Genomic DNA, 18,729 nt, shown 5'->3' with positions numbered 1-18,729 from the left:
ATGGGCACTTAGGCTGTTTCCAAATCTTAGCTATTGTAAATTGTGCTGCTATGAACATAGGGGTGCAGATATCCTTTCTGATTGGTGTTTCTAGTTTCTTGGGATATATTCCTAGAAGTGGGATCACTGGGTCAAATGGGAGTTCCATTTTTAGTTTTTTTGAGGAAACTCCATACTGTTCTCCACAGTGGCTGCACCAGTCTGCATTCCCACCAGCAGTGCACGAGAGTTCTTTTTCTCCACATCCTCGCCAGCACTTGTCGTTTGTTGGTAATAGCTATTCTGAAGGGTGTGAGATGGTACCTCATTGTTGTTTTGATTTGCATCTCTTGGATGATTAGTGACATTGAGCATTTTTTCATATGTCTCTTGGCCTTCCATATGCCCACCTTCAAAAAGTGTCTGTTTAGGTCCTTTGCCCATTTGTTCATTGGATGATCTTCCTTTTGTTAAGATGTATGGGTTCCCTATAAATTCCAATTTGTATTTCTTAATTCTTTCCCCCTTTTCACCCAGTTGCCCAAACTGCCTCCTCTCTGGCAACCATCAGTCTGTTCTTTGTATCTATGAGTCTGTTTGTATTTTGTTTGTTTATTTTGTTGCTTAGATTCCATATATAAGTGAAATCACATGGTATTTGTCTTTTTCTGACTGACTTATTTCACTGCTCATAATATCCTATAGGTCCATCCATGCTGTTACAAATGGTAACATTTCATCCTTTTTTATAGCCAAATAATATTCCATTGTTTATATGTACCACAACTCTTTTATCCACTTGTCTAGTGATATATGCATTATGGGTCAGATGAATCAACTGCCTGCTTTAAAGTGATAATTCAGTGATGGTGAATGATTCCATGCAGCATCTACAGTGAATAGTGGAAGAGACTCATCACAGGGCTGGGCTTACATCGTCGGGGAGACAAAAAGGAAGGAGAGAAAGGTTCTGATGGCCTAGTTCTTAGTACTCCCCCCTCCTCCCACACCACCACACACATATACCTTTGCCCCCTTTCCACCAATTTTGTGCAGGTTTTTAAATTTTCCCATCAATCTTTTAAAATATGTATTTATTTTATAAGAGAAAATGTGTTCATATCCTCAAATGCTCCTCCTCAAAGCAATGGCTATTATCAATTCTTTGTGTACCTTTTAGAAATATTTTACATACTTATGGGCAAATTCCTTTAATTCTTTTCCCCCACTTCTTCTATACAAATGAAACCATACTATATATACACCATTCTTGCTTATTTCTTCTAACTATACATTTTGAAAGGCTTTCTTTATCACCAGCACATGAAGAGCCTTTTTTTTGGAATCATTGTATGTCTATACCCTAATTTATTAACCAGTTTCTTATTAATGGACATTTATGTTGATTCTAATCTTTTACTAATACAAAAAAATCGAAAATAAGTAACTTTGAACATACATAGCAAAAATATTGTTTTGCATGTGTTCTAGTATTTCTGTGGGATCTCTTTTTCTGTGTGGTCAGATGGCATAAGTTGTTAACATTAGCCAGTTGGCCAATGGTTTCTTACCTGGTAGTAAGTAGGTAAGGGGAAATACTGGATTTCAGTGCTGACACAAGGCTCTGGCAATCCTATATCCAGACTCTTAATTTGTTGCTTGATTCTAGGATGCTCTAGTCCAGGGGTAGGCAAACTTTTTGACTCGAGGTCCACAATGGGTTCTTAAACTGGACCAGAGGGCCGGAACAAAAGCATGGATGGAGTGTTTGTGTGAACTAATATAAATTCAAAGTAAAGGAGCGGAGGGGAGAGCAAGAGAACCCTCGCTCTTTCGGCTCCACGGGCCGGATAGAACAGCCGAACGGGCCGGATCCGGCCCGCGGGCTGTAGTTTGCCCACGGCTGCTCTAGTCTCTACTTTCCCCCCAAACCTCTCTGACAAATTAGTGAAGGACGCTCTACCCCCATTTTTCATTTGTTTTCTCTTGGACCAGAGGCAACTGACTGGTATTGGGAGGGTGGGGTGAGGTTTGTCCATTTGCCAAGATTTCCACCTGGCTTCTTGCCTATCAATTTTCTATTTTTTTATGGATGTGAGTTTCTTTTTGCTTTTAAGAAAGATTCACAAATTCTTTTAGGAGTTGCTTAATTCATTGACTTTTTATTCTCTTTCTAGGCCAGCCATAATTTGTATGCCTGTGTAAATAAATGTTTGCTTTTTTACTAGGCCTCTGATCCGTTAGGGAGGGTTATGTAGAATTTTGATATCCGAATAAAGTTTTTTGGGGGACACCTGTTAGGATAAAAAGATTTTCAGGAAATATGAATATATTTTTGTACTAAAAGACTTTTAAAAAGTGACTTTAAAACTGTAGGACCATATCTTTCTCATTAGTTATTCTAATCCTTATCACAATTATATACTTAAATTGTCCATTGAAAACAAAATAAGAAATGCATGCATAAGTAAAAAATTAAAAAAAACCTCAGGTTGAGAGAGAGTAAAGTCTTTCTGACTTCCCAATATTTCTGATATCTAGATCCAACCCTCATGAATTATTTCCTATTGATCTTTACAGATACTTCTAAGCATTTTCAAAAATTTCCTTGTTCATAAAATAATAGCACAGAGTAAGAACTCTTCCGTAACTTCTTTTTTGTATAGTACCAGAGGCCCGATGCACGGAATTCGTGCAAGCGTTAGGCCCTCGCGGCCCCCGCTGCCTCACAGCCCCGTGGGCCCCCCTATGCCCACTGGCCGTTCTGCTGTCCAGTCTAATTAGCATATTAGCTCTTTATTATATAGGATTACATTTTGGAGACCATTTCTTATCACTGCATGTAAATCTCACTCATTCTTTGAAATGGCTGCACAGTATACCATAATTAATATTAAAATCCCCTATTTATGCACATTTAGGTGGTTTTCAGTATTTTGTTTTTATGAAATATGCTGCAATGAATATCTCTGCAGATTCATCGTCATTGTTCTATACATTTAGAGGTGGGAGATTTCTAGAGACATCCTATTTTTATGTAAGTACAGTAATTAAAGAGCTCATTTTGTTTGTATAAACTTTATTAATAAAATATGTAACTTAAAGGAGATTAAATCATGGGTAATGTTACAAAGTGGAAACCTTCTGTTCAGTTATTTTCTATTTTTGATTTCTTAGGAAATATCTTAAAAGATAAGTAGAATTGATTTCTTTGAATTTGTTTATGTTCAACCTTGTGTGGGGAAGGATGTGATGTGTCTTCCAGGAAAGCATACAATAAAGTAGGAATATAGAATTAATAAGGTCTAGGGGGCAAAAAAAGAAAGGACAGAATAAAAGGTAAGATGCTGAGAAAATAATTATTAAAATGCAGATAGATAAGCCATAGGATCCTAAATATGTCTTGTAATTTGGCTCTTCACTTCTGGTAGCCAAAGGAAAAAGGGAAGTGTTATTGCTCTTATAATTCATGTTGTTTGTAGATATAAAGCAAACCATTTATTTGGGGAAGGTATGGCTTTTCCCACACATAGTTCTGAAGGAAGACTTGCATGTTGTCCTTTGCAGAGTGGGAGTGGATGATGGGAGTGGAAGGGGACAGTGACATTTCAACCTTGAAGCCAGTTTTGGTTGCTAAAGCTGTTTCATAGAAGATCTCCAATGCTAGATGAGACCCTTACTCTGGAGTTACATGGAAGGCTATTCTGTATGCCATTTAAGCAGTATTATCTATGCACTTAGCTTTTTGAGCCACCGCTCCAGAATATCTAGCTGTGATGGATGAACTGTTGAGGGCTTTATGGACAATTTTAGGTTAGACAAGACAGTTCCAAGTTAGGATCTCTAACAATGTCCTGAAGATTGTTGAATTATTAATTAAAGGCCACTCCATATCTTTTTTTTTTTAACATATTTTATTGATATTTCACAGAGAGGAAGGGAGAGGGATGGAGAGCTAGAAACATTGATGAGAGAGAAACATCGATCAGCTGCCTCCTGCACACCCCCCACTGGGGATGTGCCCGCAACCAATGTACATGCCCTTGATCGGAATCGAACCCGGGACCTTTCAGTCCGCAGGCCGACGCTCTATCCACTGAGCCAAACCGGTTTCAGCCACTCCATATCTTTTTGCTTTTGTTTTGGTCCGTATCTTTTAAAAATCAGTCATCATCAGTCAGTTGATGGAGTTGGTACATTGTGAATGGATTGCGGATAGGGGTCTCCTAGGATCCAGTATGAGGTTCTGCAAAGAAATCAGTGGGGGGAATTTCTGTATCAGTTTTGTATGAGCCATTATTTTTGTATTCATTACATATCTATATATTAGCTCATCATCATTTTGCTATATTCTTATTTCCATGTAAATTATGGCTTAGAGTAAGAGGTGGATGAGGCACAAACTGGAATAAGGGCCAGTGAACCCAGGAACAACAAAATCTTGACCAGTGCTCATTTCCTCAAAGCTCCAGATTGTTACAGGCGTGCAAAGGAGCCAGCATGACCCTTAGCTGTTATCCTAGGTCACTGGATCTCAGGGAGGGCTACTCGGAATAAACCATGTAGGCCTGTAATAAACTCAAAGCAGAGCCTGTGGTAAGTATTCTTCAAGTCCCTATCTACACCCAAACTGTGCTGTGAGGAAGTGCTCATTCCCACACATTCCTGAAGCCTCAGGGACACTGGAACCTGAGACCCTGATGCACACGTGCCCTAGGAGATCAGCACCAACCAAGAATCTACCCTGTCCGAGTTTCCACCCTTTATCAACTTGGAGGGGAAATGAGGATTTTGTTGTTCCTGGGTTCACTGGCCCTTATTCCAGTTTGTGCCTCATCCACCTCTTACTCTAAGCCATAATTTACATGGAAATCAGAATATAGCAAAATGATGATGAGCTAATATATAGATATGTAATGAATACAAAAATAATGGCTCATACAAAACTGATACAGAAATTCCTTGGCAGGGCCAAGGTCTTTCATAGGAACTAATAAATGATCGGTTCTCAAAGATGAAGCCCAGATAATTTGGCCTGAAAATTTTTCAAAAAATTTCAAAGTGACTACACCCATAGAAAAATACTGAGAGCACAGGCCTGATGTGATGGACAGTGCATCCCTGGGAATCTACCAGAGCAAATTAGTTGCAAAGCATACGCCTATCTATTTACTAAAAATCCAGTGTGTTACAAGACATAGTTTTGTTAAGTAATATCAAATATAAAGAAATTGTCCACTTGAATGCACTAAAGCTTTTTTTAGAGTTTTCTGATTTCATCACTTCATTACTACTAGTGCATAATTAAAGAGAGCGTTATGGTCATAATAGAATTCCTAATAAAATTCCTAATAAAGCCAGCATACAGGAGTACATTAAAACCTACATATGATAAAGTATTATTATGTATTAGTATGTGTTATAAAATAGTAACAGATATCTATATATTTATTCAATATTCTTTCTTAGATTCTCTCAAGAGTTTTAGTTTTTAGTCTGATGAAACACTGTAAAGTCAACTTGTTATTTTTAACTCTCTTGGAAGGAAAAGATATAAGTACACAAAGTGATTTCTTAGCTTTAGAATATATAGTTGATTTTGGGGGGAAACACAGTTTTTCCCTAGTTATTTATAATTAGGAGTCCTCATTTCCTGTCGGACATTAACTAAAGGCTGGAGACAGCCTTGGTGGGTACTAGATGTCAGTGGAGAGTCAGTTTGCAATTAAGGATTTGCCATAGGTGATTTGCATGTGGGTAATCTTAGACTCAACTAAATTTTAAAACTGAACACTTGATTTAGTCAATATCTCTTTCACCATTCTGTATATCAGCAATTTTCAACTGTTGTGCCTCAAGAATTTTTAAAACATGCATACCTGACTATTTAGGGGCACTGACATCTTTTCCCTAAGATTGTTAAATAAAAACAATGACAATAACCAATACAACAATAGCCATTCAGTGTGAATGAATCAAAATTATACCTACTTTTTTTTTGTCAGATTGCTAAAAAATGTATTTTTTTGGAGTGCCACAGAATTTTAGTAATTAGTTTATGTGTGCTGTGAGATGAAAAAGATTGAAAATCACTGCTGTAGATTAATTATATAAATTCTTCAAAACTGAGATTGTTTTCCTGTTATAAAATCACATCACAAAGTTAGGGTTGCCTTTTGAAGTTACTGACTTATGAACTTTTAGGAAAGATGTCATCACAGTTTAAATTTGTGCTAATATACACAAAGGAAGAAACCATTAAGAATTTCTGGATTTAGGCTTACTTTGCCAAAAACAATGTTGTTTTTCAAAATCTTTAGCCTTGTTTTTATAAATCAGAGTTCTCAGACTCAGTTTCTATGAAAGGTCCCTAAATGGTCAAAGGTGTGTGTTGCTAAATTTTCAGAAACTTACTTCATGGATTGACTTTTCAAATATAAGCTTTCTGCCACCCAAAATATTATTTTAAAGTTCACTACCTTCTATTTTTCTTCCGTGTTAAGATTTTGTAGGTACTTGGTAATTATCTGCCATATACATGCATTCCAACAAATAGCAAATAATAGAAAAACAAATTTCAGTTCATGCTTAGTTGTATTTTTTAGTGTATGTTGTGGGTGTTTAGAGTTGATTTTATATTACATACACTTACTGTGGTAATAGTTTTTACTTCGTAATGGTTCAAGGTCCTTTGACTCTTGAATTGAATTTTTAAATCATTGATGAATTAAAAGATTCATTATATCTTGGTGTCTATAGATGGCCAAGAATTAACACATTTTCATTTTCTAAATAAGACAGAATTGTTTTTGAAATAATTAAATTGAGGGAATTAAACATAATTTATGAAGAAATAATTTCTATATTTGCTAAATGTTCTATTCTCTAATCCTGTGTTAAAGTCTGATGAATTCTGTAGCTTTAATACTTATGAAGTAGTGGACTAAAAGTTGGGATCATCCAAATTCTTACCTAAAATGTTATTCATGGAGTCAGTTGTCCTGGATGTTGGTATTATAAATGTACAGAGCTGAATAGTTGTCTATGAATAGCATTTGCCACACTAATATTAACTTTTTCCCACTGTCATTCACTTTATTTTTACTATCATTATTTTTATTGTTGACACTATTACAGATGTCTACCATTTTCCTCCCATTTGCCCCCCTTCACCTAGTCCCCACACGCCCTCCCAGCCTTCATCACATTGTTGTCTGTGTCCAAGGGCTATGCATTTATGTTCTTTGGCTAATCTCTTCCAGTCTCCTCCACCTCCTTCCCCTCTGAGATCTGTCAGTCTCTTCCATGTATCCATGCCTCTGGTTCTATTTTGTTCATCAGTTTATTTTGTTCATTAGATTCCACATATAAGTGAGATTATATGGTATTTGTCTTTCTCTGACTGGCTTATTCACTTAACATAATGCTCTCCAGATCCATCTATGCTGTCACAAAGGGTAGGAGTTCCTTCTTTTTACAGCCACGTAGTATACCATGGTGTATGTACCACAGCTTTTTTAATTCACTTATCTACTGATGGGCATGCGGGCTGTTTCCATACCTTAGCTATCCTATATAATAAAAGGGTAATATGTAAATCAACTGAACAGCAGAACGGCCAGTCATCATGACCCGCACTCATCACCAGGGGGCAGACACTCAGTGCAGGAACTGCCCCCTGGTGGTCAGTGTGCTCCCACACAGCCAGAGGTCAGGCTGAAGGCTGGTGAGTGCAGTGGCAGTGGCAGTGGCCTCTCCTGCCTCTGCAGCAGCGCTAAGGATGTCCGACTGCCAGGTTAGGCCCGCTCCGTGCGAAGCGGGTCTAAACTGTCAGTAGGACATCCCCCAAGGGCTCCCAGACTGTGAAAGGGCACAGGCCAGCTAAGGGACCCCCCGGACTCCCCAGGGCACAAATGTTGTGCACCGGGCATCTAGTTGTAAATAATGCTGCTATGATCATGTGGGTGCATATATTCTTCTGATTAGGGTTTCAGGATTCTTAGAATGTATTTCTAGAAGTGGGATCACTGAGTCAAAAGGCAGTTCCATTTTTAAAAAACTTGTTTTCTTTTAAAAAATATATATTTATTGATTTCAGAGAGGAAGAGAGAGAGAGAGAGAGAGAGAGAGAGAGAGAGAGAGAGAGAGAGAGAGAACATCAATAATGAGAATCATTGATCAGCTGCCTCCTGCACGCCCCCTACTGGGCATCGAGCCTGCAACTCAGGCATGTGCCCTGATTGGGAATCGAACTGTGACCTCCTAGTTCACAGATCGCCGCTCAACCACAGAGCCACACTAGCCAGGGAAGGCAGTTCCATTTTTAATTTTTGGAGGAAACCCCATATTGTTTTGGTTTCATCCAAAAAGGTTGCATCAGTCAGCATTCTCACCCACAGTGGACTGGGGTTCCCTTTTCTCCACATTCTCTCCAACACTTGCTGCTTGTTGATTTATTGATGATAGCCATTCTGGAAGGTGTTAGTTGATACTTCATTATAGTTTTAATTTGCATTTCTCTGAAGATTAGTGATGTTGAACATTTTTTTCATATGTCTATTGGCCATATGTACTAGTGTATCTTCTTTAGAGAAGTGTTTATTTAGATCCTTTGCCCATTTTGTAATTGGATTGTTTGTCTTCCTGGTGTTGAGTTGTAAAAGTTCTTTATATACCTTGGAGATTAACCCTTTATCAGATGTATCATTGGCAAATATGTTCTCCCACATAGTAGGTTCCCTTTTCATTTTATTGATGGTTTCTTTTGCTATGTAGAAGTTTTTTACCTTGATGTAGTCCCATTTGTTTATTTTTTCCTTTGCCCTAGGAAATATATTGGCAAAAAGTATTGCTACACCAGATATCTGAGATTTTACTGTCTATGTTTTCTTCTAGGATTTTTATGGTTTCGTGACTTTAAAGTTTTTATCTATTTCAAGTTTATTCTTGTGTATGGTGTAAATTGGTGGTCTAGTTAATATTAACTTTTTTTTACAATGAGAAATATGGCATGACACTTTAAAGTTGGGATATGGGGAATTTTTAGTTACTACTTTTTCTAGCTAAAGACTAGGGTTGAGAGGTAGATGTACAGTGTTAGGAGGGACCTTTCCCTTCCATGCATGTACCTGGCACTTGTCACCTGGAAGGAGGCACATGTGTCATGCTGTGCTCTATGCTCAAGAGGCCGTGTGAGTCCTGTCTGAGTCACATGGAAACTGCATCAGTTATCTTAGCCTGAAGCATTTTATTATTTATTTTTCAGTGATTATGATTGGCCTAATATTTGGGCATTTTATAATCCTTTACAGTAAGTTAAACTATATACCAGATAATAGACTTACATTTGGATTGTAAGTAGGCTCAGTTCCTTAGGGTTTCTTATCCCTCATTTTCTTTAACATCGTCCACCGCCCAGGATTGCCTCCAAATCTATAAACCTGTGTTTAGCATGCAAGGAGTAATCTGTGAATAATTTAGTTTCTCTGGTTTATATTAGTCACAATTTCATAAGATCACCAGAGGGCTTATTATTTTTCACTATGCCTAACATCCCTGAGAACCCTCAGTAAAGTGCACAGCATCACCGAGAAGCCTCAGATGCATCTAAGCAGCGGTTCTCGAGCAAGTGACAGGAGAGAACTCTAGATCTGTGAGCTGTAACTGAGTGGGTTCGCTGGTAACATTGCCTGTATTTACTACTGTGGCTGTTTTACACTGGCTGTAAAGAAAACAGATTATTAGGAGGAAATGGGACAGGATCATCTATATTAGGTGCTACTAATGAATCCTATTTTAGTGCTTCTCACAGTGGTGTTTATACCACATGCAAAAAAATACATGTAGGGCATTTCTTTTTGGCAACTTTCACAAAAATCATAGTGATGGTTGCCTATGAAAATTTCCTTATGTGTCAATAGAAAATAGACTCCAGAAACTTCCTGGAAATAATCTCTTCCAGGTTTAACATTTCTTTAAAGTGCAGTTTTGTATAGTTTTAAAATGCAAGTGTTAAAATATGGGGTATTGGCTAAAATTTCATGCTAAAAGTCTTATTAATGGATGTATATATACCAATATTATAAAATTCACTAAATCTCTGAGTGTCAAGGCTGACTTCTGTTAAGTAGGAGAAATGTGGCCCAACTTAACGATATTATAAAATGAAAATAAACTATACAGAACTGTTTGGCTGCTTGTTAGGAAATAATGATGTTTGCTATTCTTTACTGAGTTGTTTAACCTTTGTTTAAAATCATTTAATATATTTTTCTTCATAAATTAGATTATTCAAATTTGCCAATTAAAGAGTATTAAAGAAACGGTATCCTTTTATATTTTTCCCTTCTCGTATAGAACCATTGTTATAAACAATTGTTCTTAATATGTGATCTGGAATCTAATTTTTAGTTTATGCTTTGATTTATTTTCAGCTTTTTGTTTAGATTGTACCTGATATATTTCACTATCTATTTTAAGAAATGTATCAACATCAAGGTATGGTGAGTTCTTCTGAAGTTAACAACAGTAAAAAATCCCCACTAATTTCTTATAAACCTAACCCACATAGAAAAATCTCTAACAAGTAAATCTAATATGTGCCTTTAAACATATAGAGCAATAATTCTGCATTGATAAAATTACTACTTCATTTGAATCAAATTGAACTTAGAATTGTTTTCTTTTGCTGGTACCCAAAAGAAGGCTCTATTCATCTAATTTTAAATTCTACAAATCTGTATACAAATCGAAAGTTAAAGTGAGTGTTTTATGCTTTAAGGAGGGAAGATGTTCATGCAAAAGAGAAGTAATGAAATCATCTCTTCCCTTACCTTAGGGTCTCTAGGCTGGTCGAATCCTGACCATTATTAGTCGTGTTTCAAGTTTCTTCCATTCACTCTCATTAAGCTGAGTTATTTATGTATCCTTTAAGTGAAATGGCTGAGCTTTCAAGGTAAATCTTGTTGCTATGGACAACCAAAGCAGCCATGCAAGAAGAAAATGCTGTGGAAGGAAAGAAAAAAAAACCTTAATATTTCTTCCCCAAATTTGAAGAGAAAAGGGAACATACAGTATGTAAGAAAACAGGTAAGTAAAGATATATCCAATTTAAAAACTACCAGCCCTGGTTACTAATTGATCAAAGGTTTTAATTTTTTTCAGATACTTTGTCCAACACACATTTAAATAAAAGGATACTGTCTCTTGGAACCAAAAATTAATATTATGAAAGTGAAAAATTGGATTGGAAGGTACAGTGTCACAAAAGGTCTGAATATTTTAACTTAGAATTTGGACTGTGAAAGAATAGCACAACTTCAGTTATTGGTTAATATTTTTGTTACAAAATGTTTTCTAATGACAAAATGGTGACTAAAATATTACTATTTTAAACATGTCCTAGATTTTTTTTTGTTTCAGAAAAGCACTGAAAGTTGAATATGTGTAAGTCTCCGGGAATGTAACAAGTTGATAAATACCCAAGTTCCGCCTCCTTACAGAGAAAAGATCTGGAATTTCTTTTTTTGGACATTTGTTTTGCAGCTTTCTACGTCTTAAGGCAGAGAATAGCCAGGATAAGGTGCCAGCTCAAAGGTTAGATGAACATATTTCTTGCAATAATTTTGGCTAATATATGTCTTGAAGGCATAACTTCTAAATAATAACGTCACAAGATTAATCAAACTTAACATTAGTTGTGGTTTTTTTTGAGTTGCTTTTGTGGGGGAGAACTATGTTCCTTAAAGATGTGTTTATTCTGTTCATAATCGTACTAAGTTAATTCTATTTCAGTTATTATATTAAACTTTTCCCTTTTAGTTTGTAATTTCTTTCTCTTGTTTTGTCAATCTAATAAATTGACCTCCATTCTAACCTAAAGGACAGTTTATATTTTTAATACTTAAAGAAGCAAATTTTAAAACACCCACAAAGTTCACCAAATGAAATTACTAACACCAGCCTATCATTAACCTGAGGGAATTGTATTCATATTAATTCTTCATGGAAAAATTCAGGTAAGAAATATTTTTTTTGTATAAAAGATATAAGATGTTATAGTAGCACCTACAACTATTCATGCTATTTTTTTTGATACAAGTACACATTCTCCTTGTTTAAAGCATTTTTGGAAGTGAATAATGCCACTTAACAAATCACGCTACTGACACTTCAGTGGAAAATTTCGGTGAAATATGTGAAATTCTATTTAATTAAATTGGTGCCGAGAAGACAACATACTTTAACCTGATAGATGAAAGAGAGGATTTTGATAACATTTGGGAGCACAATTGGTAATGCTAGAAATAAAAGTTAAGGAATTTCTTCAGGGAGACTTAAAAACGTTCAAGTGTCTGTATCTTATAATGACTAACAGTTACAGAATTAACTAGCCGAGCTGTGACTGCGTGGCGGGGGCCGGGGGGGAGGGGGTTGTGGACAGTGCCACAGAGAGAGTAGAAGGTGGGCTTTGTCACCAACAGACCAGGTACAGGACCTGTTCCTGTCACTTGCCGACCATGAGATATTAGATATTTTATTTAACTTTTCTGAGCCACAATTTCCTACTCTCTAAACCTATTTTGCAAGATTGTTGCTGGCTTGATAAATGTTTGCTACTATTAGTGTGTGATGATATACGGAACAAATGAACTCTGAACTGTGTTTACTAGGGCCCATTGTAGTATCCATAATATAGCATGTTTTTAAATACAAATTGTTTACCCTGCCCATCTTTTGAAAATAGCCACTTCTCTAATGAAGTTCACATTGCTTTTTGCACATGAATACTTCTGTGAGTGAGTGTGTGTGTGTAACTCAAAGAGAAGTGAAAAGGAGACAATATGCAAACCTCAGAGTGGAGTACAGTTTTGGTTACCTAACCCAAAGAAAAGGAACTGAAGAAACTAGAATTTAACTGTAGAATTACAACCATAGATCCTATGATTTATTTGACGCACACTTATTCCTCAAACTAAAATTGCATTTAGAGTTATAGTGATTGATTTGACAAACATTGGAGAGCTTACTAGGGGCAAGGAGTTAAGGTGGTTGCTGGGAGAGATACGAAGATTGGTAAAACGTGGACACTTGCTTGCAAGGAGCTGATTTGGTACGATGCTGTCCCATTCTTTCCAGTATTCTAAGGTAGGAAAGAGTTAGGAATGAAGAGTTGAGGTTGTTCAGAGGAAGGATCATTTCCAACTGGAGAGGATCAAGGAAGATTTCATACACTCAGTGCTATTCAGTTGATTTATTTATTCAACATATATCGAGTGCTAGTTAGTATCTGCCTGATCCTGGGCCAACCACTACAGATACCACATCAGTAAGATGAAGCTATGGGCATTCATGTCATTTATGGTCAGCGTTGAAGGACCACAGGTGATGACAGTGTTGATGAGAGTTGTGTTTTGATACAGATGTGTTTTGAGATAGGATACTGCAAGAGCATGTCTCAGGGGGGTGTATCCCAGACCAGGAGTGAAGGACTAGTGGCCCAGCTAAGTCCTGAAGGATGAGTCAAGTGTAGGGCACCCTGGCCAGACAGAAAAAATGCATTAAAACGTCAGAAACCGCAGGGCAAGGGGCACGTTCCAGGAAATGTAAGAACTCTAGTCCAGCATTGGGGGATGTGTTTGAAGGGCATCTGATGAGAGATGCTGGGGAATAAGTAAGGATGGGCAGACTCAGGGAAGGCCTTTGATGTCATCTTATTAGACTGGCTTTTATGCCAGAGTTGTAGAGGAGCATTGTAAAGATTTTAAGCAGGGACAGCACATAATTTTATATTTCAGAGGTCTTAAGCTGGTGCTGATGGGTCAGATCTGACATATAGTTGGATTTGGTTTCACTTACAGAGTATTTTAACATTTTTAAAAATAGTTGCCAGGGCAGATATCAGGCTTTTTGAAAAATCAGCAGCTGCATTGCAGCAAAGTCAGTCGCTTAGCAGCTGCCCCATCGGGAAGGAGCATGTATTTCATTTGACCATGCAGCTTGCTGCTTCTTCAGGGCCAATGCCTGGGACCTGTAGGCATCTGAGGTTCTGGGCCCCATTTCTGAACGTGTTCTTGAGTGGCAATTTAGAGAAGAGCTATTTGAGGCTCAGGGATAAAGGTTGTTCCAGTAAAACTGGTGAGAAATTAGGTTTTATCTCAAGTAGTAGCGGTGGGAACAGAGAGAAGGAAAAGGAACAAAGGATACTAAAGAGAAAGGATGGAGAGGGATGCCTTGGGCAGTGGTGGACGTGTGGGCTTCGTAGATAGAGAAACCTGGCTGCTACCACAAACTGTGCTTTTGAGAAACATACCTAACTTTTGTGAGCAATAGTTTCTTTTCTTTTTTTTTTTTTTTTTTTTTTGGTCAAATACAGATAAGAGGCCTATTTCATAGGGGTTTTATAAAGATCAAATGAGAAAATACTTACAAAGCATTTTGCCCTGTAACTGGCTCCTGTTAGTTCACATTCAGGAAAATGGTGCTGGTCGCGGTGACGATGGTTGAGGAGTGAGGGGAGACGGAATCAGGGATGATGTCCAGGTTTCGGGTGTATTATTGGGGGAGCGGAGAACACGGGAGAAAGTGCAGGTGGTGACTTCAGTGCTGGTGTGGTGTGCTTGTAGTGCTCTGAGGCTGTGAAGTCGAGGGGTTGATAGGTGGTTGGGTGCTGGGGTCTGGAGCTCAGGGCTGGGATCTGGGCAGGACACAGGCTGTGATTTGATGATCTGCCCACCATCGTCCTACTCAAACCTCCCTCCCCCTCCGTCAGCTTCCTCAGCCTCAGTATTCATCACAACGACCTCCCCAGAGGATCGACCTTAAACAGGACAGGAAGAATTTGGAAGAGAAGTTGCAATACTACATTTTGACTGAAATATGATCTCATAGCTTTAAGTTATTGAAAAAAAATTATCTCCAGTTTACTATTTTGGCCTCCAGTCAAAAGAAATGAATAATTCAACATTTGTTTATATCAGGGCTGAAAAAAGTCACCCTTTACAAATGTTAGGCCTTTTCTCTATCTTGTGTTGGCCTTTTCTGTTTTACATCACCAACACTGCTACTTCTAAGCAAATATTCAACTGAAAGTGAGTGATTGTTAGGAATGAATGAGCACACTTTTTTTTTTTTTTTAAAGTTTGTATTCTTTCTTAACTGGACATCCCGAAGAGCAGCCCTGACTCACATCCCATCTCAAAGGCCACCTTCTCCCTCCGCCTTCTGACGTGAGCAGGAGGAAACCTCCGCTCCTTTCTCCCATTTAGTGCTAACACTTGCATGGAGCCTGTCTCATTCCGCTCTGCAGTGTGGTGGTTTGTGGATCTGTGTCATTTGTTCTGCTAGACTGAGAGTTCCGTGACGCGGTGTCTCCCACGTCTTTATCTCCGATGCAACAGCGTCCGCAGTGCCTAGTCCGGTTCAGTTCGGTACGCTTTCAAAGGTGGAAGGACCACACGCTTCCTTATAAAAGGGATAAAAGACGAAGATGTCATCTTAATAAGCAGACCGTGCTTTTCAGAAAAGATAATTTAGTGGGAAAATGAATATGTTTAATTTGTCTGCCTATCTTATGGGCTTTTTACATATCATAGATCTTCACTCTTGATTAAGTTTCTAAAAAGAAATCAATTTACCTGCTTGAAAACACAGAATGCAATCTGATTGGGTCATCGGCTGCTTACAATCCATTGGTTGTCTGCAGTTATGGATAGCATCCTGATTCTCTGAGTATGAGGCTCTTCATGCTGACAGCTGCCTTGTCTCTGAAGGACTACTGTTGACTGTAGGACCCAGTCACAGGGGACTGCCATTGCATTTCCAGACTCTCTGCTGCTCATACCTCTCGGCTCATTCTGAATAAAAGGCCCTTCACCATCCACATGGTGAATTCCTGCTCATCCTTCAAGATTCAGCTCATATTTCCTCTTGCAAGCCTTTCCTGGCATTTTCCCGACTCCCACCTCTCTACGGGGAAATTCCTTCTTCTGTGTTCTCTTAAACATCTTGTACACCTGCCATATCTGTCTTTATCAAGAGACAGTACACTATTTCAGAGCAGGGGCTGTGTACTTAAAGAGCTCAAAGTCTAGTGGGAGAGCTAGATAAGAAAAATAACTATGATGACACAGCATGGTGTATGTGTATATGAATATAAACACATATAAATAACTGATGATAGAGGTATGCACAGAGGCTTGGGGAAGCACGGAGAGGGCTCCACAATTGGGAAGCAGGGCTGCAGCAGGTCTTGGAGGTGGTAGTGTTTAAGCTGAATATTGAAGCCTGTCCAGGTGTTAGTCTGGCAGACAAGGGAGGAGTGACATTCCATGTAAAAGTATGGAGGTGCTAGAGGGTGTGTTATTTCTTGAGAACTTCAGTTTGTTGGTGTATTTGTAGTTGTGATTGGTGATGAGCCTGGTGGGGAAGGCAGGAATCAGATCATGAAATGTAGTGTTGAATGCCATATCGAGACATTGATCTGGTAAGATGAGCTAAGTACACATGACAAAGAGTCAGGGACGGTAGGGAGGAGAATGGCATGGTAAGATCATGGGTTACCCAGGTCACTCTCACAGCAATGTAGGCCTGTTCAGGTCCGTAGTACTGGAAGCAAGAAGGCCATTGTGCCAACATATATTTAACCAATCCCTTATTGATGGACATTTAGGTTTCTTCCAGATTTCTATTTAACATTCTTCATGAGATAAATTTGGAGCAATTAATGAAGTAATGTTGTCTTTAAAAAAACAACACAGTAGCCCTGGCCAGTGTGTTCAGTGGTTAGAGCAGCCGTGGGCAAACTACGGCCCGCGGGCCGGATCTGGCTGTTCTATCCGGTTCTCTTGCTCTCCCCTCCGCTCCTTTACTTTGAATTTATATTAGTTCACACAAACACTCCATCCATGCTTTTGTTCCAGCCCTCCGGTCCAGTTTAAGAACCCATTGTGGCCCTCGAGTCAAAAAGTTTGCCCACCCCTGGGTTAGAGTGTCGGCCCATGCACCGAAGGGTCACAGGTTCGATTCCCGGTCAAGGGCATGTGCCTGGGTTGCAGGCAACCCATTGATGTGTCCCTCATTGATGTCTCTCTCTCTCTCTCTCTCTCTCTCTCTCTCTCTCTCTCTCTCTTTCTCTCTCTTTCTTTCTCTCTCTTTCTCTCCCCTTCCCTCAATCCCTTCTACTCTCTCTAAAAAATCAATGGAAAATATCCTTGGGTGAGGATTAACAACAACAAACACACACAGTATACCAAACTGATGATCTCTCCTTTTAAACATGGAGAGATTTTGGTTGCTGAAAGAAGTCATAATGGTCACATTAGAATTTTTCTAGCCTTTTGTGATGATTGCCCAGCAAACCTGCCCAAAATTAGAGCATCATCCCCTAAGCTAAAACAAATATGATAATTTTTAACTAAAAGGAACACTTGAATGTGTTTCATTATATCATAATGAATTGTTACATTATGAAACTAGATGTCTTGTAAATTTGCTTTTCTGAGAAAGAAATGTTTAGCATTGCTTTTTCCCCAAAACCTTTTCTGACTCTCTTAAATCTTGTAATTGATCATTTTCTCTAATGTATCCTTTATATGCACCTCTTAAGATATCTGTTCTTACTTCTTGTCTGTCCTTACTGGACTTACCTAGTTGAGGATGAGGTATCTTATTGATATGTATACCTTCAGTTCTTAATATATTGTGTTAACCTCTGTGGCTTTTCCTTTTAGTCATTCTTTTAATCCTCATTATAGCTGGCATTTTATTGAGCTCTTAGTACGAGACAGGTACTGTTATAAGTAGTTTATTTGGATGTTTTTCATTTAATCTTGTCAACGAACCTGTAAGTCAGTCCAATATGCACTAATCTTTAAGAAAAAAATAGCTGTGCTGGCACCTTCCCTGGTTCAACTCAGGTTCACTATTTTAGAGAAAAGACAAGTGATCTGCATAGGACACACATTTCCTAAGCGGAGGGCATCTGTGCTCTTGGCCTGTTCTCTAGAGAGCACTGATGAGTGCACAATAGCTCTCAAGTAATATTTGTCAAGGTATGCATTTTATCATACTTGTGTTTATAAATTTTTCTCATTTTTATATTTGAAAATTTCCAAATCCACAGAAGACTTGCAAGTATAGGATCAGTAAATACTCCTATAATCTTTTTTTAAATTATTTATTAGAGAGAGAGAGAGAAACGTTGATTTGTTGTTCCACTTATTTATGCATTCATTGGTTAATTCTTGTATGTACCCTGACGGGGGATTGGACCTGAAACCTTGGTGTATCAAGACAGTGCTCTGACTGAGCTACCTGGCGAGAGCCCCCTATACTCTTTATCTACAGTTGTTAACATTACACATCTCCTTTCTTCCTTCCTTCCATCTGAATCATTTGAAAGTAACTGTCAGATAATGGCACTTTATGCCTAAATACCTCAATATGCATCCCTGAGAACAAGGACATTTACATGCAAACCACAATATCCTTATCACACTTAAGAAAGGTAACATCAACACACAAATATTATGTAACATACAGTCCATATTTTAGATTCCCCAATTGTCCCAATAATTAGTTTTATGATTTTTTTTTTCTCTTTGGTCAGGAGACAAGCAAAGATATTACATTGCATTTCCTTGACATTCCCTTTGTTCTCCTTTAGTTTAGAATGGTAAGACCACTTTTTTTCTTCTTCTTGACAATGACATTTTTGACGAGTCCCAAGTAGAATGTTTCACAATCTAACTT

At 38.1% G+C, this 18,729-nt stretch overlaps 1 protein-coding gene across 4 annotated transcripts in view; it reads left to right on the top strand.

The window, feature by feature from the left end:
- Positions 1–18,729, top strand: part of NPNT (nephronectin) — an 85,005-nt gene that overhangs the window by 11,695 nt on the left and 54,581 nt on the right. For 3 of the 4 annotated variants that reach the window (XM_080662753.1, XM_080662754.1, XM_080662751.1), the window contains exon 3: positions 11,524–11,574. The exons of the other annotated variant lie outside the window; for it this stretch is intronic. In XM_080662753.1, coding sequence (XP_080518879.1) covers positions 11,524–11,574 — 51 coding nt within the window. The remainder of the gene's footprint in view (positions 1–11,523; positions 11,575–18,729) is intronic. 4 annotated transcript variants of the gene reach the window in all.

This window comes from Plecotus auritus (genome assembly GCF_963455305.1).
Source record: "Plecotus auritus genome assembly, chromosome: 1".
Classification (NCBI taxonomy): domain Eukaryota; kingdom Metazoa; phylum Chordata; class Mammalia; order Chiroptera; family Vespertilionidae; genus Plecotus; species Plecotus auritus.
This window is presented reverse-complemented; position numbering and strand designations above follow the sequence as displayed.